Source organism: Bombina bombina, chromosome 1 (genome assembly GCF_027579735.1).
Source record: "Bombina bombina isolate aBomBom1 chromosome 1, aBomBom1.pri, whole genome shotgun sequence".
Classification (NCBI taxonomy): domain Eukaryota; kingdom Metazoa; phylum Chordata; class Amphibia; order Anura; family Bombinatoridae; genus Bombina; species Bombina bombina.
The window spans coordinates 90,065,362-90,091,007 of NC_069499.1; the positions used below are offsets into that span (position 1 = coordinate 90,065,362).

The 25,646-nt window shown below is 42.9% G+C and overlaps 1 protein-coding gene across 4 annotated transcripts in view; it reads left to right on the forward strand.

The window, feature by feature from the left end:
- The window catches only part of DICER1 (dicer 1, ribonuclease III), a 292,090-nt gene that overhangs the window by 81,092 nt on the left and 185,352 nt on the right, over window positions 1-25,646 (forward strand). For all 4 annotated transcript variants that reach the window (XM_053697503.1, XM_053697504.1, XM_053697505.1 and 1 more), the window contains exons 10-11: window positions 7,651-8,126; window positions 21,454-21,586. In XM_053697503.1, the coding sequence (XP_053553478.1) occupies window positions 7,651-8,126; window positions 21,454-21,586 (609 nt within the window). The remainder of the gene's footprint in view (window positions 1-7,650; window positions 8,127-21,453; window positions 21,587-25,646) is intronic.

A 25,646-nucleotide genomic window follows, 5' to 3' on the forward strand; every position in this document is an offset into this window, starting at 1 on the left:
ATTATATACCTTGAACTTTCAAACAAATGTGACATTTCCTAGTGTCTATTCTGATGTTTTTTATATTTAAATGGGGGTATGAGACCTCAGAACATTTAAGGGGGTGAAGCTGCACATCAGCTGGTGTGTTTATGAATTACTTTAAATGTCATCTGGTTTTCTTTCTAATGACATGGTTAGTCCACGGATTATCTAATTACTATTGAGGAATACCACTCCTGCCGAGCAGGAGGCGACAAAGAGCACCACAGCAAAGCTGCCAAACACCACCTCCCCTCCCTCCAACCCCAGTCATTCTCTTTGCCTACGTTATAGCAAGGAAGTGGTAAAGTTTAGGTGTTGGAAAGAAGATTCTTCAAGCAAGATTGGTTTATTTTTCAGCAGTGCAAGATTGTTCTGCTTTGTCCTAGGGTGTGGCTGTAGTCTATATCCATCACTTCAGTAGAGCAGTAGTGGCTTTCAAGCAATGGGAACTTATGGGGTACAATCCTCACTGCGCCTCCCATGTATTTAATGCTGCCCTAATCGTGCAAGCCTGAGTAAGATTACTCAGTCTTTGTTTTTATCCACAGGTCCATGTGAGGGAACGGGCCTCTCAAACCTAGTGAGCTGCCGTGCTGCCATTGCAGAAAATAAAAGGATGGCACTTTTTTAAAATAGGATTTTTGGACAAGAGACATTCGCCTATTGCTAGGGGGGATAATTTATTATTGGCAGCAATAGCAGGCACTGGGGACGAGGAGATTTATGGCTCAGTAGGTGGTGTTTTTATTGTTCCTTTACTCCCTGCGGCTTTGGTAATACATTCAGCCGAAAGGGAGGTTAACATTGTAACACCCACAATGGGCGGGGTTAGCTGAGGCGGCATTTTCTGTTGCGCGCCTTTTTCCCCCTACACTTCTTGTGTTCCGTAGCAGAGAAATAGCTTTGTCACAGGCATTAGCAGAGTTGCGGTTACCGGTCTACATTTTGCAGAAAAATAGAAGTTGAGTCCGGTTTTACAAGCAGAATATTCACTCAGTTTTCAGTCAGGAAGGTAAGCACCTCAGCAAAGCTAAGCTGAGGTGTAAAGGTTGTCCGGAGTGGTTTTTGTGATACTTTATATTTTTATTGCAGAAAAATAAAGCAGTTTTGTTTTAAAATTTAAAGGAACAGTAACGTTTTTTGTGTGGGGTATTTTCTAAATAAAATATCATTTTATCTATTTATTCTGTTCATTAGTTAATAAAGATGGACCAAGAGGCCCTGCAAGATGTTACATGTTCTTTATGTTTTGATTCTAATGTGGAACCACCAATCCCTTTCTGTTCCTCATGTATTGAGAGAACTTTACATTACAGGGATATAGGATATTCTTTTTCCTGAGCCAACATTGTCTAAGGCGGATGCTGTTCAGGAGTCTTCTGACAATGTTCAAGATATGCCGCAGCTTTCTCCTCAAGCGTCCCAGAATTTATCGTCCACACAGCCAGTGCCCTGCGCTTCCTCTATTACTCCAACTGGAGTTACTTTGCAAGACATTGCTTCCCTCATGTCCTCAGCTGTATCTGATGCGTTGTTTTCTTTTCCCATGCTGCAGGGAAAGCACAAGAGGAAATGTAAACAATAAGCGAGTAAGGTTGCTGACACAGTCGTGGCTATTCCGAATGTCCCCTCCCAGAAGTCTGATGAGGAAGATACTTCGGTAGCATCTGAGGGTGAAATCTCAGACTCTGTGTAATTCCTTTTGCTGATACTGAAGTTGTATCTTTCAGGTTTAAGCTCGAACACCTCCGTTTGTTACTTAAGGCGGTTTTGGCTACCCTGAACGACTCCGACACTACTGTTGTAGTCAATCCTAAGAAGTCTAGTAAACTAAACGAGTATCTTGATATACCTTCCATGGTAGAGGTTTTTTCTGTACCAGATTGAGCTACAGAGATTATTACTAGGGAATGGGAGAGACCGGGTATCCCTTTTTCTCCATCCCCTATATTTAAGAAGATGTTTCCTATAGCAGACTCTGTCAAGGAGTCTTGGCAGACAGTACCCAAGGTGGAAGGGGCAATTTCCACGCTAGCTAAGAGGACAACTATTCCCATAGAAGATAGTTATTCCTTTAAGGATCCTATGGACAAAAAATTAGAGGGGTTACTTAAGAAAATGTATGTACACCAGGGTTTACAATGGCAACTTGCGGTGTGTATTGCTACCGTCACTAGTGCGGCAGCATACTGGTGTGATGCATTGTCCGATTCTATTCGGACAGACACTCCCCTCGAAGAGATCCAGGATAGCATCAAGGCCCTTAAGTTGTCCAATTCCTTAATTACGGATGCTTCCCTACAGGTTATTAAACTGGGAGCAAAGATTTCAGGTTTTGCCGTACTGGCGCGCAGAGCTTTATGGTTAAAATCTTGGTCTGCGGATGTGTCATCTAAGTCTAAGCTTTTGGCTATCCCTTACAAGGGAATTACCTTGTTTGGGCCGGGTTTGACAGAAAAAATTTTTTCTAACATTACGGGAGGAAAGGGCCATTTCCTCCCACAGGACAAGAGGAATAAGTAGTAGAGACGTCAGAGTAATTTTCGTTGCTTTCAAAAGTTCAATGGTAAGCCTTCCTCTCCATCTTCCAAGCAGGAACAGTCCAAGCCTTCCTGGAGGCCCAACCAATCTTGGAACAAGGGAAAACAATCCAAGAAGCCCGCTATTGACTCAAAAGCAAAATGAAGGGCCTGCCCCCGATCCGGGACCAGATCTTGTTGGGGGCGGACTTTCCTTCTTCGCTCAGACTTGGGTTCGGGATTTTCAGGATCCCTGGGCGGTGGACATCGTGTCCCAGGGATACAAGCTAGAGTTCAAGACCTTTCCTCCCAGGGCCAGGTTTCTGCTTTGAAGACTATCTGTAGACCAGATAAAAAAAATAGGCGTTCTTACACTGTGTTCGGGACCTTTCCGACCTGGGAGTGATAGTTCCTGTCCCAATGCATTAACAGGGTCTGGGGTTCTACTCCAATCTGTACGTGGACCCTAAAAAAGAGGGAACCTTCAGACCAATTTTAGATCTCCAAAGTCTAAACAAATTCCTCAGAGTACCGTCCTTCAAGATGGAAACACTTCGTTCCATTCTTCCCTTGGAAGAGGGTCAATTTATGACAACGGTAGATTTAAAGTATGCATATTCCCATCCACAGGGATCATCACAAGTTTCTGAGGTTTGAATTTCTAGACGAACACTTCCAGTTTGTGGCTCTTCCATTCGGCCTTGCTACAGCTCCCAGAATTTTCTCAAAGGTTCTGGGATCCCTGTTGGCAGTGCTCCGATTGAGGGGTATTGCAGTGGCGCCTTATCTGGACGACATTCTGGTTCAGGCGCCATCCTTTCAACTAGCAAAATCCCACACGGAAATGTTATCTTTCCTGCAATCTCATGGATGGAAGGTGAATTTGGGAAAGAGTTCCTTAGTTCCAACTACAAGGGTAATTTTCTTGGGAAGCATAATAGATTCCTTTCCAATGAAACATTTTCTGACAGAAGTCAGGAAATCTGATTTTCGATTCCTGTCTAGCGCTTCAGTCCTCTCCTCAGCCATCAGTGGCTCAATGTATGGAGGTAATCGGTCTGATGGTAGCAGCCATGGACATCATCCCGTTTGCCCGTTTCCACCTCAGGCTTCTGCAGTTATGCATGCTCAGGCAGTGGAACGGAGATTATGCGTATCTGTCTCCATGATTACATCTGGAGCAGGAGACGAGGGATTCTCTTCTTTGGTGGTTGTCTCAGGATCATCTCTCCCAGGGAACCTGCTTCCGCAGACCCACCTGGGTAATTGTGACAACGGACGCCAGCCTACTGGGATGGGGAGCAGTCTGGGGCTCTCTAATAGCTCAGGGGACATGGACTCGGTCGGAGTCTGTTTTATCCATAAACATTCTGGAGCTGAGAGCAATCTTCAGTGCTCTTCTGGCCTGGCCTCAGCTTTGGCCCGATTTATCAGGTTCCAGTCGGACAACATAACTTCAGTGGCTTACATCAACCATAAGGGGGGAGCTCAGAGTTCCTTGGCCATGGCAGAGGTAGCCAAGATAATTCAGTGGGCGGAGTCTCACAACTGCTGCCTGTCGGCAATCCACATCCCAGAAGTGGACAACTGGGAGGCAGATTTTCTGAGCAGACAGACCTTTCACCCGGGGGAGTGGGAACTCCATCTGGAAGTGTTTTCCAACTTGATTCTCAAATGGGGACAGCTGGAGCTGGATCTCATGGCATCTCGGCAGAATGCCAAGCTTACGAGGTATGGGTCGAGGTCAAGGGATCCTCAGGCGGTACTGATAGACGCTCTGGCGGTACCTTGGAATTTCAGTCTTGCATACCTATTTCTCCCATTCGCTCTCCTTCCTCGAGTCATTGCTCGAATCAAACAAGAGAGGATTTCGGTGATCCGCATACCACCGGCGTGGCCTCGCAGGATCTGGTATGCAGACCTGGTGGAGATGTCATCTCTTCCACCTTGGAGACTTCCATTGAGGAAGGACCTTCTACTTCAAGGGCCCTTCATCCAAACCTAGTTTCTCTGAAGCGGACTTCTTGAAGATTGAACACTTAATTTTATCTAAGCGTGGATTTTCAGAGACGGTTATTGAGACCATGATTCAAGCTCGTAAGCCTGTGACTGGAAAGATTTACCATAAGATATGATGTAAATATCTGCATTGGTGTGAATCTGTCAGGTTTTATTCTGCTTTTCCTAAAAGGCAGAAGAAAGAACAAAAAGAAGTAATTTTGAACCACAACTGCAGCCTTAAAAATTAGTGTGAATGTAGTAAGGCAGATATCTTGTACATATATATAACAAGGGCGCAACAGTTGTTTAACATGTAAGTAGATATCTGTCTGGCAATTAATATTGGTTTCAATCTGAATCTGCAGCTAAGCAACAAGAATGAAAAATGCAAAGTGCAAGACAATAAACCATAAATAATAAAGTTGTGATGATAAGAAATACAGAAGCAACTTATACAAGGCGGAACCTTTAACAGGACAAGAAATAACAACAGCGTATCTAACTCCTAACTGATATTTGTGTGCAGTAAACTTCAGTGCAAAGAAAGATATATTGTTTCAGGCATAAGATCAGAAACCTTCCTTCCTACTTGTTTGTAATTCTAATTTGGTTATGTATTGACAGGTTTCTATTTAGAGTTGCGGTATGACGAGAAGGTAAGACATTAGGTTTGAATCTTACCAAGTAGAGAGAGGTACAAGTCGTTTAGATAGGTGCTTTAATTGGTAACAAGGAGGTCCGTTGCCGGTAAGCGCTTGCAACGAAGATTGCGAGTAGCAAGTGAAAGTTCCGGTGGCGTGTGACGTCACAGCCTGTTCGTTTGAGCAGAGATCCTGTGTCAGGTGCAACAGCTGCTGAGGAGAGTGAATCCTGAGTAGGTCCGTTGCGTTAGAGAGACAGAATTCTAAGCAATCAACACTAGGTTAGTTGATCCTTTTATACGATGTGAGTGGGAGGGATTTTCTAGATAGGTGCAAGGACATGATCAGCAAAGGATGCACAGAGAGTTAGGTTACTATATAATCATGACAGAATCCAAAGGCTACTCGTGGAGTAGAGTTTGATTTCCTAGAATTTTGTCCTTTCTCCAAGAGGGTTTGGAGAAGGGTTTATCAGCAAGCTCCCTAAAGGGTCAAATATCTTCCTTGTCCATTTTGTTACATAAACATCTGGCGGATGTACCAGACGTGCAATCGTTCTGTCAGGCCTTGGTCAGAATCAGGCCTGTGTTTAAGCCGGTTACTCCTCCTTGGAGTCTAAATCTAGTTCTTAAAGTTCTTCTACAGGCTCCGTTTGAGCCTATGCATTCTTTAGATATTAAGTTGTTATCTTGGAAGGTTTTGTTTCTTGTTGCTATTTCATCTGCTTGTAGAGTTTCAAAGCTCTCTGCATTACAGTATGAGTCTCCTTAACTTATTTTTCATTCTGATAAGAGTTTTGCGTACTAAGTTAGGGTTTCTCCCTAAAGTGGTTTTAGATCGGAAAATTAATCAGGAGATTGTTGTTCCTTCCTTGTGTCCTAACCCTTCTCAAAAGGAACGTCTGCTGCACAATCTGGACATGGTGCGTGCATTGAAATTCTGTTTACAGGCGACTAAGGATTTTTGTCAGTCTTCTGCTCTGTTTGTGGTTTTCTCTGGAAAACGTAAGGGACAGAAAGCTACGGCTACTTCTCTGTCTTTGTGGCTGAAGAGTATCATTCGCTTGGCCTATGAAACTGCTGGACAGCAGTCCCCTGAGAGAGTTATGTCTCATTCTACGAGGGCTATTTCCTCTTCCTGGGCATTCAAAAATGAAGCGTCTGTGGAACAAATTTGCAAGGCTGAAACTTGGTCCTTTGTTCACACTTTTTCTAAATTATATAAATTTGATACTTTTGCCTCGGCTGAGGCTTCTTTTGGGAAAAAGGTTCTTCAAGCAGTGGTTCCTTCCATTTAGGTTCCCTGTCTTGTCCCTCCCTTATCCGTGTCCTCTAGCTTGGGTATTGATTCCCAATAGTAATTTGATGATCCGTGGACTCATCGTGTCATTATAAAGAAAACAATATTTATGCTTACCTGATACATTTATTTCTTGACACGGTGAGTCATTGGCCCGCCCTGTTTTCTTAAGGACACAGGCTTACTAAACTTCAGACACCTCTGCACCTTGTTGCTTTCTTTCTCTCATTTGATTCTGTCGAATGACTGGGGTTGGAGGTAGGGGAGGTGGTGTTTGGCAGCTTTGCTGTGGTGCTCTTTGCCGCCTCCTGCTGGGCAGGAGTGGTATTCCCCAATAGTAATTAGATGATCCATGGACTCCATGTCAAGAAAGAAATACATTTATCGGGTAAGCATAAATTTTGTTTTTATGAAATCTACCATTTTAATGGAATTTAATCTGGTCTGCTCTTGGCAATATTTACCACAGTGAAGTAAAAAGAATATATCAGAATTTCATCATTCAGTGACTCCGGTATTAAATGTCTCCTGACTTCTCATTAACACTTGTTATCACTGTAAAATGTAATGTTTTCTAAGACCTGAAGCAAATCATCAATAATATAGCACAGAACAATATGAAGAACTTGCACTCACTCAACTAAATGCTTGAGTGATATCTGACATGAATTTTACTGCGCACACCCATAGAACTCTTATGTAAGTGGTTTAGTCTACTCACGCCATGTAATGAGCAGATTGTTAGCGTGCCCAAAACTATCTCTTGAGCAATTAAAGAATAACTGGGCTAGCACAATAATATAAGTTCTACTGGTTCCTAATGTACATTACTGCTAGTGTTCTTGTAGTTCACTTGATATCTAGGCCTTTGTGGGGAATTCAGTTTTGAGTTTAATGTCTCTTAAATTTTTTGTGCTAATTCTGATTTAACAATGAAGTCTAAAATTTACTTTCCCTTGTTCCCTTTTAGATAACTTTTGCATATATATTAGCGCTGCGGAATCTGTTGGCGCTCTACAAATAACCGATAATAATAATATCTCTCTCTCTCCTCGTCTCTCTCACTCTCCTCGTTTGCTCTCGCTCACTCTTTCTATCATATCTATCCTGTATTACAATCGGTTTCACTGTCTTATAAACCTAATTGGTGTATTTTTTTGCCATAGATTCTGTCAGACTGTAGAGCAGTTCTTTTGGTTCTGGGTCCGTGGTGTGCCGATAAAGTTGCAGGAATGATGGTGAGAGAGCTACAGAAATACATAAAACATGAGCAGGAGTTGCTGCACAGGAAATTCCTACTGTTTACAGACACTATTTTAAGGAAAATCCATGCTCTCTGTGAAGAGCACTTCTCACCTGCCTCACTTGATCTGAAATTTGTCACCCCTAAAGTCATAAAATTGCTAGAGATTCTGCGGAAATACAAACCTTATGAGCGGCAGCAATTTGAGAGTGTCGAGTGGTATAACAATAGGAATCAGGATAACTATGTGTCTTGGAGCGATTCTGAGGAGGATGATGATGAAGACGAAGAGATTGAGGAAAAAGAGAAAACCGAAACATGCTTCCCCTCGCCGTTTACAAATATTTTATGTGGCATCATCTTTGTGGAAAGACGATACACAGCAGTTGTTCTCAACAGGTAATCTGTCGCTTGTGTAACTTTTTTTTTTTATTAATTTGCTAAATTGAAATACTTTTAAAGGGACATAGTCAAAATTAAACAATTGTGATTCAATGTGTAATTTTATTTTCTCTTTTTAAGTGTATTCAGTCCACGGGTCATCCATGGGATATTCTCCTTCCCAACAGGAAGTTGCAAGAGGATCACCCAAGCAGAGCTGCTATACAGCTCCTCCCCCCACATGTCATATCCAGTCATTCTCTTGCAAGTCTCAACATAGTAGGAAGGCTGTGAGAGGAGTGTGGAGTTTTTATACTTAATTATTTCTTCAATCAAAAGTTTGTTATTTTAAATGGCACCGGAGTGTGCTGTTTTTCTCTCAGGCAGTATTTAGAAGAAGAATCTGCCTGCGTTTTCTATGATCTTAGCAGAAGTAACTAAGATCCACTGGCTGTTCTCGCACATTCTGAGGATTGGGTTAACTTCAGAAAAGGGAATAGCATGCGGGGTCCCCTGCAAACGAGGTATGTGCAGTAAAATATTTTTCTAAGGAATGGAATTGACTAAGAAAATGCTGTTAATACTGTAAGTAATGTATGAGCCTTAACTGCAGTAGTAGCGACTGGTATCAGGCTTATTAATAACACTACATAACCTTTAAAATGGATGTTAAAACGTTTACTGGCATATTAATCGTTTTTTGTGAGGTACTTTGGTGATAAAACTTATTGGGGCATAATTTTTTCCACATGGCTAACGTATATTTCTGCATAGAAACAGTTAACTGAGGTTTCCCACTGTTGTAATATGAGTGGGAGGGGCCTATTTTAGCGCTTTTTTGCACAGTAAAAATTCAGTCACAGTCTTCCTGTTTCCTCCTCCATGATCCAGGACGTCTCTAGAGAGCTCAGGGGTCTTCAAAATTCATTTTGAGGGAGGTAATCAGTCACAGCAGACCTGTGACAGTGTGTTTGACTGTGATAAAAACGTTAATTGTTAAATTGATTATCCGTTTTGGGTATTAAGGGGTTAATCATCCATTTGCTGGTGGGTGCAATCCTTTGCTAATTGAATACATTTACTGTGAAAATTTGGTTGCTATAACTGATTTGGTTCATTGTTATTTCAACTGTGACAGTTTTTTTGTGCTTCTTAAAGGCGCAGTAGCGTTTTTTATATTGCTTGTAAATTTATTTGAAAGTATTTTCCAAGCTTGCTAGTCTCATTGCTAGTCTGTTTAAACATGTCTGACACAGATGAATCTGTTTGTTCACTATGTTTGAAGGCCAATGTGGAGCCCCATAGAAATATGTGTACTAAATGTATTGATGTCACTTTAAATAAAAGTCAGTCTTTATCTGTAAAGAAATTATCACCAGACAATGAGGGGGAAGTTATGCCGACTAACTCTCCTCACGTGTCAGTACCTTCGCCTCCCGCTCAGGAGGCGCGTGATATTGTGGCGCCAAGTACATCAGAGAGGCCCTTATAAATCACTTTGCAAGACATGGCTGCTGTTATGACAGAAGTATTATCTAAATTGCCAGAATTAAGAGGCAAGCGCGATAGCTCTGGGTTAAGGACAGAGCGCGCTGATGATGTGAGAGCCATGTCCGATACTGCGTCACAATTTGCAGTACATGAGGACGGAGAGCTTCATTCTGTGGGTGACGGATCTGATCCATGGAGACCGGATTCAGAGATTTCTAATTTTAAATTTAAGCTTGAGAACCTCCGTGTATTGCTAGGGGAGGTATTAGCGGCTCTGAATGTTTGTAACACGGTTGCAATTCCAGAGAAATTATGTAGGCTGGATAGATACTATGCGGTGCCGGTGTGTACTGACGTTTTTCCTATACCTAAAAGGCTTACAGAGATTATTAGCAAGGAGTGGGATAGACCCGGTGTGCCCTTTTCCCCTCCTCCTATATTTAGGAAAATGTTTCCAATAGACGCCACCACACGAGACTTATGGCAGACGGTCCCTAAGGTGGAGGGAGCAGTTTCTACTTTAGCTAAGCGTACCACTATCCCAGTGGAGGATAGTTGTGCTTTTTCGGATCCAATGGATAAAAAATGAGAAGGTTACCTTAAGAAAATGTTTGTTCAACAAGGTTTTATCTTACAGCCCCTTGCATGCATTGCGCCTGTCACTGCTGCTGCGGCATTCTGGTTTGAGTCTCTGGAAGAGGCCATTCGCACAGCTCCATTGGATGAGATTATGGACAAGCTTAAAGCACTTAAGCTAGCTAACGCATTTGTTTCTGATGCCGTCGTACATTTAACCAAACTAATGGCTAAGAACTCCGGATTCGCCATCCAGGCGCGCAGAGCGCTATGGCTTAAATCCTGGTCAGCTGACGTGACTTCTAAATCTAAATTGCTTAATATTCCTTTCAAAGGGCAGACCTTATTCGGGCCCGGCTTGAAAGAAATTATTGCTGACATTACTGGAGGTAAGGGTCATACGCTTCCTTAGGACAGGGCCAAATCAAAGGCCAAACAGTCTAATTTTCATGCCTTTCGTAACTTCAAGGCAGGAGCAGCATCAACTTCCTCTGCCCCAAAACAGGAAGGAACTGTTGCTCGTTACAGACAGGGCTGGAAAGCTAACCAGTCCTGGAACAAGGGCAAGCAGGCCAGAAAACCTACTTCTGCCCCTAAGACAGCATGAAGAGAGGGCCCCCTATCCGGAAACGGATCTAGTGGGGGGCAGACTTTCTCTCTTCGCCCAGGCTTGGGCAAGAGATGTCCAGGATCCCTGGGCGTTGGAGATCATATCTCAGGGATATCTTCTGGACTTCAAAGCTTCTCCTCCACAAGGGAGATTTCATCTTTCAAGGTTATCAGCAAACCAAATAAAGAAAGAGGCTTTTCTACGCTGTGTACAAGACCTCTTACTAATGGGGGTGATCCACCCAGTTCCGCGGACGGAACAAGGGCAAGGATTTTACTCAAATCTGTTTGTGGTTCCCAAGAAAGAGGGAACCTTCAGACCAATCTTGGACCTAAAAATCTTAAACAAATTCCTAAGGGTTCCATCATTCAAAATGGAATCTATTCGAACCATCCTACCCATGATCCAAGAGGGTCAGTATATGACCACAGTGGACTTAAAGGATGCCTACCTTCACATACCGATTCACAAAGATCATTATCGGTACCTAAGGTTTGCCTTTCTAGACAGGCATTACCTATTTGTAGCTCTTCCCTTCGGGTTAGCTACGGCCCCGAGAATTTTTACAAAGGTTCTGGGCTCACTTCTGGCGGTGCTAAGACCGCGAGGCATAGCGGTGGCTCCGTACCTAGACGACATTCTGATACAAGCGTCAAGTTTTCAAATTGCCAAGTCTCATACAGAGATAGTTCTGGCATTTCTGAGGTCGCATGGGTGGAAGGTGAACGTGGAAAAGAGTTCTCTATTACCACTCACAAGGGTCCCCTTCTTAGGGACTCTTATAGATTCTGTAGAGATGAAAATTTACCTGACGGAGTCCAGGTTATCAAAACTTCTAAATGCTTGCCGTGCCCTTCATTCCATTCCACACCCGTCAGTAGCTCAGTGCATGGAAGTAATCGGCTTAATGGTAGCGGCAATGGACATAGTGCCATTTGCGCGCCTGCATCTCAGACCGCTGCAATTATGCATGCTAAGTCAGTGGAATGGGGATTACTCAGATTTGTCCCCTCTACTAAATCTGGATCAAGAGACCAGAGATTCTCTTCTCTGGTGGCTTTCTCGAGTCCATCTGTCCAGGGGTATGACCTTTCGCAGGCCAGATTGGACGATTGTAACAACAGATGCCAGACTTCTAGGTTGGGGCGCAGTCTGGAACTCCCTGAAGGCTCAGGGATTGTGGACTCAGGAGGAGAAACTCCTCCCAATAAATATTCTGGAATTAAGAGAAATATTCAATGCTCTTCTTGCTTGGCCTCGGTTAGCGACACTGGAGTTCATCGGATTTCAGTCGGACAACATCACGACTGTGGCTTACATCAACCATCAAGGGGGAACCAGGAGTTCCCTAGCGATGTTGGAAGTCTCAAAGATAATTCGCTGGGCAGAGTCTCACTCTTGCCACTGGGAGGCGGATTTTCTAAGTCGCCAGACTTTTCATCCGGGGGAGTGGGAACTTCATCCGGAGGTCTTCGCTCAACTGATTCATCGTTGGGGCAAACCAGAACTGGATCTCATGGCGTCTCGCTTGTTACGGAACCAGGTCCAGGGACCCGGGAGCGGCGCTGATAAATGCTCTAGCAGCCCCTTGGGTTTTCAACATGGCTTATGTGTTTCCACCATTTCCGCTGCTTCCTCGGCTGATTGCCAAGATCAAACAGGAGAGAGCATCGGTGATTCTGATAGCGCCTGCGTGGCCACGCAGGACCTGGTATGCAGACCTAGTGGACATGTCGTCCTGTCAACCATGGTCTCTGCCTCTGAGGCAGGACCTTCTAATTCAGGGTCCTTTCAACCATCCAAATCTAATTTCTCTGAGGCTGACTGCATGGAGATTGAACGCTTGATTCTATCAAAGCGTGGCTTCTCGGAGTCGGTTATTGATACCTTAATACAGGCTCGGAAACCTGTTACCAGAAAAATTTACCATAAGATATGGCGTAAATATTTATATTGGTGCGAATCCAAGAGTTACTCATGGAGTAAGGTTAGGATTCCTAGGATATTGTCTTTTCTACAAGAGGGTTTAGAAAAGGGCTTATCTGCTAGTTTGTTAAAGGGACAGATTTCTGCTCTGTCTATTCTTCTACACAAACGTCTGGCAGAAGTTCCAGACGTTCAGGCTTTTTGTCAGGCTTTGGCTAGGATTAAGCCTGTGTTTAAGACTGTTGCTCCGCCGTGGAGCTTAAACTTAGTTCTTAAAGTTCTTCAAGGTGTTCCGTTTGAACCCCTTCATTCCATTGATATTAAGCTGTTATCTTGGAAAGTTCTGTTTTTGATGGCTATTTCCTCGGCTCGAAGAGTCTCTGAGTTATCTGCCTTACATTGTGATTCTCCTTATCTGATTTTCCATTCAGACAAGGTAGTTCTGCGTACTAAACCTGGGTTCTTACCTAAGGTAGTTTCTAACAGGAATATCAATCAAGAGATTGTTGTTCCATCATTGTGTCCTAACCCTTCTTCAAAGAAGGAACGACTTTTGCATAATCTGGACGTAGTCCGTGCCCTGAAGTTCTATTTACAGGCAACTAAAGATTTTCGTCAAACTTCTTCCCTGTTTGTCGTTTACTCTGGACAGAGGAGAGGTCAAAAAGCTTCGGCTACCTCTCTCTCCTTTTGGCTTCGTAGCATAATACGTTTAGCCTATGAGACTGCTGGACAGCAGCCCCCTGAAAGAATTACAGCTCATTCCACTAGAGCTGTGGCTTCCACCTGGGCCTTTAAAAATGAGGCCTCTGTTGAACAGATTTGCAAGGCTGCGACTTGGTCTTCGCTTCATACCTTTTCAAAATTTTACAAATTTGACACTTTTGCTTCTTCGGAGGCTGTTTTTGGGAGAAAGGTTCTACAGGCAGTTGTTCCTTCCGTTTAAAGTTCCTGCTTTGTTCCTCCCATTATCCGTGTACTTTAGCTTTGGTATTGGTATCCCATAAGTAATGGATGACCCGTGGACTGAATACATTTAACAAGAGAAAACATAATTTATGCTTACCTGATAAATTTATTTCTCTTGTAGTGTATTCAGTCCACGGCCCGCCCTGTCTTTTTAAGGCAGATCTAAATTTTAATTAAAACTCCAGTCACCACTGCACCCTATGGTTTCTCCTTTCTTGTTTTGTTTCGGTCGAATGACTGGATATGACATTTGGGGGGAGGTGCTGTATAGCAGCTCTGCTTGGGTGATCCTCTTGCAACTTCCTGTTGGGAAGGAGAATATCCCATAAGTAATGGATGACCCGTGGACTGAATACACTACAAGAGAAATAAATTTATCAGGTAAGCATAAATTATGTTTTTACCTCTCTTGGTTTCCTTGTTTGAAAGAGAGTATACTTATTTAGGCTCAGAAGCGTGCACTATATGGCAGCAGAATCTGCAACAAGGTTTGCAACAATGTTATACATTCAGTATTTAAAACATGGACACACTTTTTAGCCTTTTCAGATATGCTGTCATGGATAGGAGCTATGTTTAAAAAAACTCTGCTTTAATGCCTGATCCAAGACTGTACTTCTTGTAGGGAGTTCCAATATTTAATAACAAAAATAGAAACGTGTTGAAAACAAAGATTCTTTAAAATCAATAAGATCATACATCTGGCTTTACCTACGTAATCCTAGGATTACCAAAACACTGCTGGATAAAGCTAATCACAGTACTATTTTCGTCCTTTGAAGACAATAGTTCTTGCAAATTACTGCATCAAACATATATAAGATACGCTGTAATTCACCCATCTTCACTATCTTTTTTTGCCTCAGGTTCATGAAGGGCAAAGCCCCCTTTGTAAAAACTCAGGCAGAGGCAAAAAAAAATAGTGTAGATGGGCTTTATGCAGAAGTGTTTGGGTAATTCTAGGCTTACCCGGGTAAAGCACTATGTATGATCTTACATTAGGCTTTACCCACCAGCCGCTGGGTAACGTCAGTTTTACCCGGATATCTGAGTTTACCTGTAACAATTATATATCATTAATATATATATATATATATATATATATATTATTATTATTATTATTATTATTATTATTATTATTATTATTATTATTATTATTATTATTATTATTATTATTATTATTATTATTATTATTATTATTATTATTATTATTATTATTATTATTATTATTATTATTATTATTATTATTATTATATCTTTGTCATGGAGAGAGATCAGCAGCTTATTTTACTGAGCATTATAATGTAAAGTTAGTGTCTCTCTTTAGCATAAACTATATTTGCAAACTCCCCTTAAATACATAGAGGACTTTATTATGGAGTGAATGACACTATTGTTTGCATGCTTACTCATTTGAGCCTGTATGATATTTGTGAAGCAGCAGTTTAACTTAGAGTTGGCAGATGAAAATCACCTTGTACTCGACTGAAGTGATTGACAAGACCTGCTCTCACACAGTTGGTTGCGCTAGAACAGAGTGGTGGAATTGCACAAGCATTACCTTGTGCAATGCTAAATTATGGGAACAAAATGCACTCTACATTTTGTGATGAAATGCATACAACATGTGAACATTGTTTGTCTGCAAATTGATGAATCTAGCCCAAAGAGTTCCCAAGGTAAAAAATTTACCTTTTTAAAACCATCCCTGAGGGGCATTATAATACTGAATCCCACCAGAGAGCTTTAGGGAATCTTTATCTGTATATTTACATACATCCAATTTCAGTGGCGCCAACTGGCCCGCACAGCTGGTGGAAACGTCACCTCTCGGCAAAATAGCTTTGTGCTGTGGGCTGCCTGAGCAGCTCAGTGCGGCGAACGCTTCAAACAAATAAAGGAGCTTTCAGCATGAAGTATTTTATACTTCATGACTAAAAGTCCCCTTTATTTGTTCCAATGGTAAATCCTAGCGTTTCACAAACGCTAGGATTTACCATCACTTTAACAAGACTTGGATACAGCCTCATTAGCAGAGACCTAAATGCTGCAAGGATATGCTGACTACTGGACTATTTTATTATGATGTTATGTAATATATATTTCCATCTATAGGGGAGGAGAGTCCACGGCTTCATTCATTACTGTTGGGAATTAAGAACCTGGCCACCAGGAGGAGGCGAAGACACCCCAGCCAAAGACTTAAATTCCTCCCCCACTTCCCTCATACCCCAGTCATTCTTTGCCTTTCGTTACAGGAGGATGGCAGAGAAGTGCTGGAGTTTCGTACTAGTCTCTTATGGAGGGTAGTACTCTTCGCATTGGGACTGGAGTTTTAAATAGTCCTGTCAGCCTCTCAGTGAGTGCCTGGGTGAAAGTTAGAGTCCGGAGATGCAGGGAGAGTCTTTTTCTGCAAAACCATCCCGACTCTTTTTAACAGCTCCACAAGCAATCAGCGTTGACGAGTTTCGCTGCCTGCTTTCTACACTCAAGTCCATGTCAGGAGCGAGGCTACTAACCTGTCACACTTGAAGGGCCCTGTTCCTGTTCCACAGCATAGATTTTGGTAAGATTGTTTTATTTTTTATTAATAACAAGAAGAAGACAGGGTTACAGTGTGACACCTTTTTATCAAGGGTTAATATTCCTGGAAAGGGGATTAATGAACAGGGGGGATTTATACATGATATTGTTTATGTCATTGTTGCGTTATGTGCGAGATGAGGCTCTGGCAGTGTGTCGAATTTTCAGGATTACTTGCTGGATTATTGCGCGGCCCTTTTTGGTGTGTTTTTGCCTAGTGCAGGGGCGGTCCTGCCAGGCACTCCATGTGACCGGTGTGCCTATCTACTTCCTCTGTTGATCTGTGGCACAGGAGTCGTAACGGTTTCTGTAGTCCGGGTCCTAGGAGGTGGTGAGTGCCCTGGCCATTGGAGGTATAAAGGTGCCTTTTGTAAATTAAGCTAGTCCGAACAAAAGCGCAAGCTATGGAGGACTCTGATGCGTTCGAGTGCTCTCCCTCTCTAACAAAGTCTCATTCCTGTGTTTATTGTGAAGAAGTTCTGGTAGATCAGCCTGCTCATCTATGTTCCACATGCCTTGATAAAGTTACATCATCTAAATGTAAACGGATGTCTAGTACTACTGAGCCATCAACCTGTGAGGGTACTTTGTCCCGTGAGGTGCGTTCCCTGCATTCATCTCAGATTGGGCCCATGGTCCAACCATTACTCCTTCGGGAGAGATTAGTTGGCCGTCAGACTTTGCGGACCAACTGTAATCGGCGGTTTCTAAAGTGATCCATGCCTTACCACGTTCTGCTAAGTGCAAGCATAGGGTGTATCATGGCGGCCCGGCCCAGGGTTGGTCTACGCCGATGGATAATCCAGAAGCTCTATACGATGACGAGGCCCACTCCGACTTTTTGGAGGAGGCCTTTTCTGGGTCGGAGTCCAGGTCATCTAAACCTCTGACTGCGGAGGGGCCTGGTTTTAGGTTTAGGATGGAGAATATGTGCTTTTTGCTGCGGTAGGTGATTGCTACTCTGGAGGTTCCGGAAACTAAGATTCCTGAGGAACCTGCGAATCCTAAGCTTGACAAGGTATACAAGGACAGGGTAGTACCTCAGACTTTCCCGGTTCCCGTTAAGTTGGCAAATATTATTAAGAATGAATGGGAGCGATTAGGTTCGTCCTTTTCCCCTTCTTTTAAAAAACAGTTTCCAGTCCCTCAGCTTGAGCTGTGGGGGACCATCCCTAAGGTGGATGGGGCTATCTATACGCTCGCAAAGCGGACAACTTCCTCTAGAGGATAGTTTGTCGTTTAAAAAGCCCATGGATAAAAAGCTGGAAAACATGTTGAGAAAGATGTTTCAGCACACGGGGTTTGTTTTTCAGCCAGCAGCGGGCGTTGCGGCGGTCACTGGAGCTGCAACATATTGGTGTGAATCCCTGTGTGAAATGGTCGAGGGGGAGACATCCATCGACGAGGTACAGGAGAAGATCAAGGCTATGAAGGTCGCCAATTCTTTAATCTCTGATGCCAATATGTAGATTATTTGCCTGAATACTATGGTGTCAGGTTTTTCTGTTTTAGCCCGCAGGCCTCTGTGGCTACAATCTTGGTCTGCGGACATGACCTCTAAGTCAATGCTGTTGTTCCTGCCTTTTCAAGGGAAGTTCCTGTTCGGTCCAGCATTGGATTCGATCATATCCACGGTTTCGGGAGGCAAGGAAGCTTTGCTACCACAGGATAAGAAGGCTAAGCCTAAGGGATCTACTTTTTGTCCCTTTCGTGCTGACAAGGCCCAGTGCCAGCAACCCACCGCGAAAGCGGACCAGTCCAAGGGATCTTGAAAGGCTGCTCAATCTTGGAACAAGTCTAAGCAGAGCAAGAAGCCCGCCAAGACGAAATCAGCATGAAGGGGCGGCCCCCAACCGGTCTCCGGATCACGTAGGGGGCAGATTATTTCTGTTCTCGGATGCATGGTTGAAGGACTTTCAGGACCCTTGGGTTCTCAAAGTTTTCTCCCAGGGTTACAGGATAGGGTTCAGATCCCATTTGCCCGAGGGCAGATTTCTCCTGTCAAACCTGTCTTCAAGACCAGAGAAGAGAGAGGCCTTTCTAGAGTGTGGGAGAGATCTTGCCTCTCTAGGGGGTATCGTACCAGTACCCCTAGCAGAGAGGGGTCTAGGGTACTATTCCAATCTTTTTGTGGTTCCAAAGAAGGGCACGTTCCGCCAAATTTTGGACCTAAAGTGTTTGAACAAGTTTCTGAGTGTTCCATCATTCAAAATGGAAACAAGAGGGTCAGTTCATGACGACTATCGACTTTAAGGACGCTTACCTTCATGTGTCAATTCACGGGGACCACTTCAGGTTCCTAAGATTTGCTTTTCTGGACCATCACTTCTAGTTTGTGGCCCTTCCTATTGGTCTGGCGACGGCCCAGAGAGTCTTCACGAAGGTTCTGGGGGCGCTGCTTGCAGTGGCCAGATCCAGGGGCATTGCAGTGGCGCCTTATCTGGTCGACATCCTAGTTCAAGAGCCGTTGCTCAGCCTCGCAGAGGATCATTTGAGGGCTCTTCTTTTGCTCCAATCTCACGGTTGGAAGATCAACTCAGGAAAGAGTTCCCTGGTTCCCAGCAACAGGGTGGAGTTCCTGGACACGATAATAGACTCTATGTCCATGAAGATATTTCTCACAGATAAGCAACACAGGAATTGTGCGTCCACCTGTCTTGCCCTTCAGTCCTCCACAAGCCCATCGGTGGCTCAATGTATGGAGGTGATAGGTCTCATGGTTTCAGGCATATGTCATCCCATTCACCAGGTTCCATCTCAGACCTCTTCAATTGTGCATGTTGAGTCAGTGGAACAGCGATCATTCAGATCTATCACAGCTGATATCCCTGGATGCTCGGACTCGGAACTCCCTCTCTTGGTGGATTCGTCCGGAGCAACTGTCCATGGGGACATCCTTCTTGAGACCGTCATGGGAGATTGTGACCACGGACGCCAGTCTGACAGGATGGGGAGCTGTTTGGGGTGCCAGGATGGCACAAGGAACGTGGTCCAAGGAGGAGTCTCTACTTCCTATCAACATCCTGGAACTCCAAGCAATTTACAATGCTCTGAAGGTATGGCCTTTCTGGGGTCGGTCAGTTTCATCAAATTCCAGACCGACATTACCTCGGTGGCTTACATCAACCCATCTGGGGGGTACAAGGAGCTTCCTCACAATGAGGGAGGTGTCTCGTATTCTAGAGTTGGCGGAGTCCCACAACTGCTCGCTCTCAGCGATTCACATTCCAGGTTTGGACAACTGGGAAGCGGACTTTCTCAGCAGGCAATCCTTCCATCCGGGGGAATGGTCTCTTCACCTCAAGGTGTTTGCTGAGATTTGTCTCAGATGGGGAACGCCGGAGTCTCAATTGCAAGCTGCCTCGATACGGGTCGAGGTCCAGGGATCCCCAGGCAGAGCTGATAGATGCCTTAGTGGTTACTTAGGAATTCAGCCTAGCTTACATTTTCCCACCGTTAATACTTCTACCTTGTGTAGTGGCACGCATCAAACAGGAGCGGGCCTCGGCCATTCTGATTGCTACTTCGTGGCCGCGTAGGATGTGGTTTGCGTATCTGGTGGGGATGTCATACTCTCCGCCGTTGAGGTTACACTGTCGCAGGGATCTGCTGGTACAGGGCCCCTTTCAACATCAAAATCTAGATTCTCTGAGGCTGACTGCGTGGAGATTGAACACCATGTCTTTGCCAAGAGAGGCTTTTCTGAAAGTGTGATTGATACTCTAATTCAGGCAAGGAAGCCAGTCACTCGTCGCATCTATCATAAGGTGTGGAGGACTTACTTGTCCTGATGTGAGAAGCATGGATATCCTTGGCATAAGGTGAAGGTATCCAGGATTCTGTCCTTTCTCCAAGATGGTTCGTTAAATGGACAGATTTCGGCATTATCAGTCTTGTTGCATAGGATACTCGCTGAGCTCCCTGACATCCAATCTTTTGTTCATGCTCTGTCTAGAATCAGGCCTGTGTTTAGACAGTCTGCTCCCCCATGAAGCTTAAACTTGGTCCTTAAGGTATTGCAGAAGGTTCCGTTTGAGCCTATACATTCCATTGACATTAAGATTCTGTCCTGGAAGGTTCTCTTCCTGTTGGCCATTGCATATACATGCAAAGTATCTGAACTGGCTGCCTTGCAATGTGAGCCGCCTCATCTGATTTTTCATGCGGATAAGGCTGTGCTTAGCACTGGTTTGGGGTTTCTTTCCAAGGTGGTTTCTAACCGTAACATCAATCAGGAAATAGTAGTTCTTCTAAGGAGAGGTTGCTTCATAATCTGGATGTGGTTGGGGCCCTAAAGTTTTATCTTCAGGCTACGAAGGATTTCAGACAGTCTACATCTCTTTTTGTGGTGTATTCAGGGAAGCGCAAGAGGCAGAAAGCCTCTTCCACTTCTTTATCCTTTTGGTTGAGGAGCTTGATTCGCTTGGCCTATGAAACAGCGGGATGTAAGCCTCCTCAGAGGATCACGGCTCATTCAACTAGAGCTGTAGCTTAGTCTTGGGCCTTCAAGAATGAGGCCTCTCTGGAGCAGATTTGTAAGGCGGCTACCTGGTCCTCCTTACACACTTTTACAAAGTTTTACAAGATTGATGTTTGTTGCTTCTGCAGAAGCTGTTTTTGGGAGACAGGTTCTACAGGCTATTGTGCCCTCAGATTAGGCTCCGCCTTTTACCCTCCCGGTTTCATTCAGTGTTCTCTAGAGCTTGGGTATATGTTCCCAAAAGTAATGAATGAAGCCGCAGACTCTCCTCCCCTTTAGATGGAAAACATAAATTATGCTTACCTGATAATTTCATTTCCATCAAGGGGAGGATAGTCCACGGCTCCCGCCTGTATCTCCGATGGGCGGACCTAAATTTAATCATCTTCTTGCACCATTTTATACCCTGATATTTCTCCTACTGTTCCTGGTTCCCTCGGCAGAATGACTGGGGGATGAGGGAAGTTGAGGAGGTATTTAAGTCTTTGGCTGGTGTGTCTTTGCCTCCTCCTGGTGGCCAGCTTCTTAATACCCAACAGTAACGAATGAAGCCATGGACTCTCCTCCCCCTTGATGGAAATTAAATTATCAGGTAAGCATAATTTGTTTTATTTCCTATAAATGTTAAATGAGACTATTTAGATGTCCTGGCTTCATTTTTTTTTTTTTTGTGGGGGGTAAGTTAATTTTAATGAGTTATTACATTTCAGGTTGATAAAGGAAGCTGGGAAACAAGACCCTGAACTTGCTTACATTAGTAGCAACTTTATAACTGGACATGGTATTGGGAAGAACCAGCCACGTAATAAACAGATGGAAGTGGAGTTCCGAAAACAAGAAGAGGTAATGGTTTTTAAAGGGCAAGTTTACTCTATTTTCTCCCCTTTAATGTCTTCCCAGTAAGCTTCCCAATAAGCATGTTTGCCTTTTTTATTTTGAAATAACTGATTTTGCCTGTTGTATCCTGACGTGTGTATATAAAAAATGTCTTTACTTAACCCTTTGGCTGCTAAACCATTTCCCACCTGTGTGCTAAGCTGGTTTTGAGCTTTTTGTTGCAATTCTCATTTAAACACTTTTAGAAGTAAAGTTTCTGTGAATAAACTATAGAAACTATATATTGTTTTTTTCAGCAGACCCTGCAAATTCAAAATATACTATTATTATATGTGTATGTATCATCAGGTTTAAATATCACGTAAAGTGTGAAAAAAGTGTATTTTTTTACTCCTGACTCAATAAATAAAAGTATGTAATTTTATTTTTCTAAGCTCTATCATCAAAACCTGTGTGGATAAATATTTGTAGTAGGTAACCTGTCTGAAATGAGCAGAAATTAAGAACATTTCACTGTTTTTGTTTCACCACTGTTTTATTTCAGGCATGTCAATTTTGATAAATTATCAAAAATAGCATCTTAGTATTTACTGTACTGGTTAAAGCAATTAAACAGTTCTAGCCACCTGAGAAATTAAAATGAGGTACACAAAGCACACATTTTCAAAAAGTACACCCCTTGGTGCATCAAATGAGCGGCTACAAGTATTTCTAGCATGAATTTGGGGTGCACAGCAATTAATGGAATAAGTTGCATTGCTTAAAAACAAAGAGCCATATTTCACTTATTAAATTGTCTATTTTTGTGCTAGCAATACATGTAGCCCCTCATTTGATGCGTTATGGGGTGTACTTAACAAAAATGTGTACTTTTATTTAATGTATCTTAGTTTCCCAGGTTTCTACAGATGTCTGATTGCAGACATAACCCATAAGTTGAAAGGATATATATATATATATATATATATATATATATATATATATATATATATATATATATATATATATATATATATATATATATATATATATATATATATATATATAATATAGTATTTCAAGATTGCCATGTCTGCAATTAAACAGTTCTAGCCACTTGGATTAAAATATTATAATATAAATATGGTACACAAAGCACACATTTGTCGAAAGTACACCCGTTGGCGCATCAAATGAGGGGTTACATGTATCTCTAGCACATAATTGAGGTGCTCAACAATTAATAGAATATGAAGCTTTGCATAAAAAATATTTTATTTTTAGCAAAGAGCCATATTCCACTTATTACATTGTCTATTTTTGTGCTAGCAATACTTGTAGCCCCCCATTTGATGCACCAAAGGGTGTACTTTCCAAAAATGTGAACCTTATTTAATGTATCCTAATTCCTCAGATGGCTACAGCTGTCTGATTGCAGACATAACCCCATAAAGTTGAAAGACTATTTTTTATTTTGTATTTTCCTTCTTAATATATAAGGAGAGTCCACGGCTTCATTCCTTACTGTTGTGAAATACTGAACCTGGCCACCAGGAGAAGGCAAATACACCTGAGCCAAAGGCTTAAATACCTCTCCCACTTCCCCTATCCCCCAGTCATTCTTTGCCTTTCGTCACAGGAGGATTGCAGAGAAGTGTCAGAAGATGTTGGGAGTTGTTCGTTAGGAGGAGTATCTGCCCTTCGATATGGGACTTGAGTTTTAAGTAGTCTTGTTAGCCTCTCACTGAGAGAGTCAATGAAACAAAATTGGTTGTGTGGTCATCAAGCTGTGCAATTTATTTTGCAGAGTAAGCAGCAACACATCATACGTGATACAGCAGGTCAGATAAATCCTACGCGTTTCATGCCCACAGGCACTTCGTCAAAGATCTCAGTGAGAGAGCATTGACAAAAGTTAGAGTCTGGAGATGCAGGGAGAGCCTTCCTGCGAACCCATCCAGACTGCCTGCTAACAACTCCTTAAGCAACCAGTGTTGACGAGTTTCACTGTCTGCTTTTTCTTCACTCAAGTCCATGTCAGTAGCAATGCTACAAGACTGTCATACTTGAGAGGCTGTGATTTTGTTCCACAGCATGGATTCTGGTAAGATCGTTTAAATTTTTACATATGTTGAAAACGCTGAAGACACGGTCACAGTGTGGCTCCTTTTATCTTAATAGAATCATGGGTTAATATCTCCTGAGGGAGGTTATTGAACAGTGGGGATTAATCAAATGTGATACTTTAATTTCTCTTGTAAGATGTATCGAGTCCACGGATTCATCCATACTTGTGGGATATTCTCTTTCCCTACAGGAAGTGGCAAAGAGAGCACCCACAGCAGAGCTTTCTATATAGCTCCTCCCCTAGCTCCACTCCCCAGTCATTCTCTTTGCCTACTCTAAAGTACTAGGAAGGGTAAAGTGAGTGTGGTGACCTGCGTGGCCACGCAGAACTTGGTATGCAGGCCTAGTGGACATGTCATCGGTTCCACCGTGGACTTTGCCAATGAGGCAGGACCTTCTAATCCAAGGTCCATTCACGCATCCAAATCTAATTTCTCTGCGTCTGACTGCTTGGAGATTGAACGCCTGATTCTATCAAAGCGTGGTTTCTCTGAGTCGGTCATTGATACCCTGATTCAAGCTAGAAAGCCTGTTACCAGGAAGATCTATCATAAGATTTGGCGCAAATATTTTTATTGGTGTGAATCCAAGGGTTACTCATGGAGTAAGATTAGGATTCCTAGAATATTGTCCTTTCTCCAAGAAGGATTGGAGAAGGGATTATCATATAGTTCCTTAAAAGGACAAATATCTGCTTTGTCTATTCTTTTACACAAACGTCTGGCAGTTGTCCCAGACGTTCAAGCGTTTAGTCAGGCCTTGGTTAGGATCAAGCCTGTATTTAAACCTGTTGCTCCGCCATGGAGCCTACACTTAGTTTTTAAAGTTCTTCAAGGGGTTCAGTTTGAACCTATGCATTCCATAGATATTACCCTTCTATCTTGGAAAGTTTTGTTTTTAGTAGCTATCTCTTCGGCTCGAAGAGTTTGAGTTATCTGCTTTACAGTGTGATTCACCTTACCTTGTTTTTCATGCAGATAAGGTAGTTATGCGTACCAAACCTGGGTTTCTTCCTAAGGTTGTTTCTAATAGGAATATCAATCAGGAGATTCTTGTTCCTTCTCTGTGTCCTAATCCTTCATCAAAGAAGGAACGTCTGTTGCACAATCTTGATGAGGTTCGTGCTTTAAAGTTCTACTTACAAGCAACTAAAGATTTCCGTCAAACATCTTCATTGTTTGTTGTTTATTCTGGTAAACGGAGAGGTCAAAAGGCTACGGCTACCTCTTTCCTTTTGGCTGAAAAGCATCATCCGTTTGGCTTATGAGACTGCTGGCCAGCAGCCTCCTGAAAGAATTACTGCTCATTCTACTAGAGCAGTGGCTTCCACATGGGCTTTTAAAAATGAGGCCTCTGTTGAACAGATTTGTAAGGCGGCGACTTGGTCTTCGCTGCATACTTTTTCCAAATTTTACAAATTTAATACTTTTGCTTCTTCGGAGGCTATTTTTGGGAGAAAGGTTCTACAAGCAGTGGTGCCTTCAGTTTAAGGTACCTGTCTTGTCCCTCCCTTCATCCGTGTCCTAAAGCTTTGGTATTGGTATCTCACAAGTATGGATGAATCCGTGGACTCGATACATCTTACAAGAGAAAACAGAATTTATGCTTACCTGATAAATTTATTTCTCTTGTGATGTATCGAGTCCACGGCCCGCCCTGTTTAAGACAGGCAGTATATTTTTATTTAAAAAACTTCATTTACCACTGCACCCTATAGTTTCTCCTTTTTCTTCCTAGCCTTCGGTCGAATGACTGGGGGGTGGAGCTAGGGGAGGAGCTATTTAGACAGCTCTGCTGTGGGTGCTCTCTCTGCCACTTCCTGTAGGGAAGGAGAATAGCCCACAAGTATGGATGAATCCGTGGACTCGATACATCACAAGAGAAATAAATTTATCAGGTAAGCATAAATTATGTTTTTATGCTGCTTTATGTGTGAGATTTTTTCGGCTCATAGACTGTT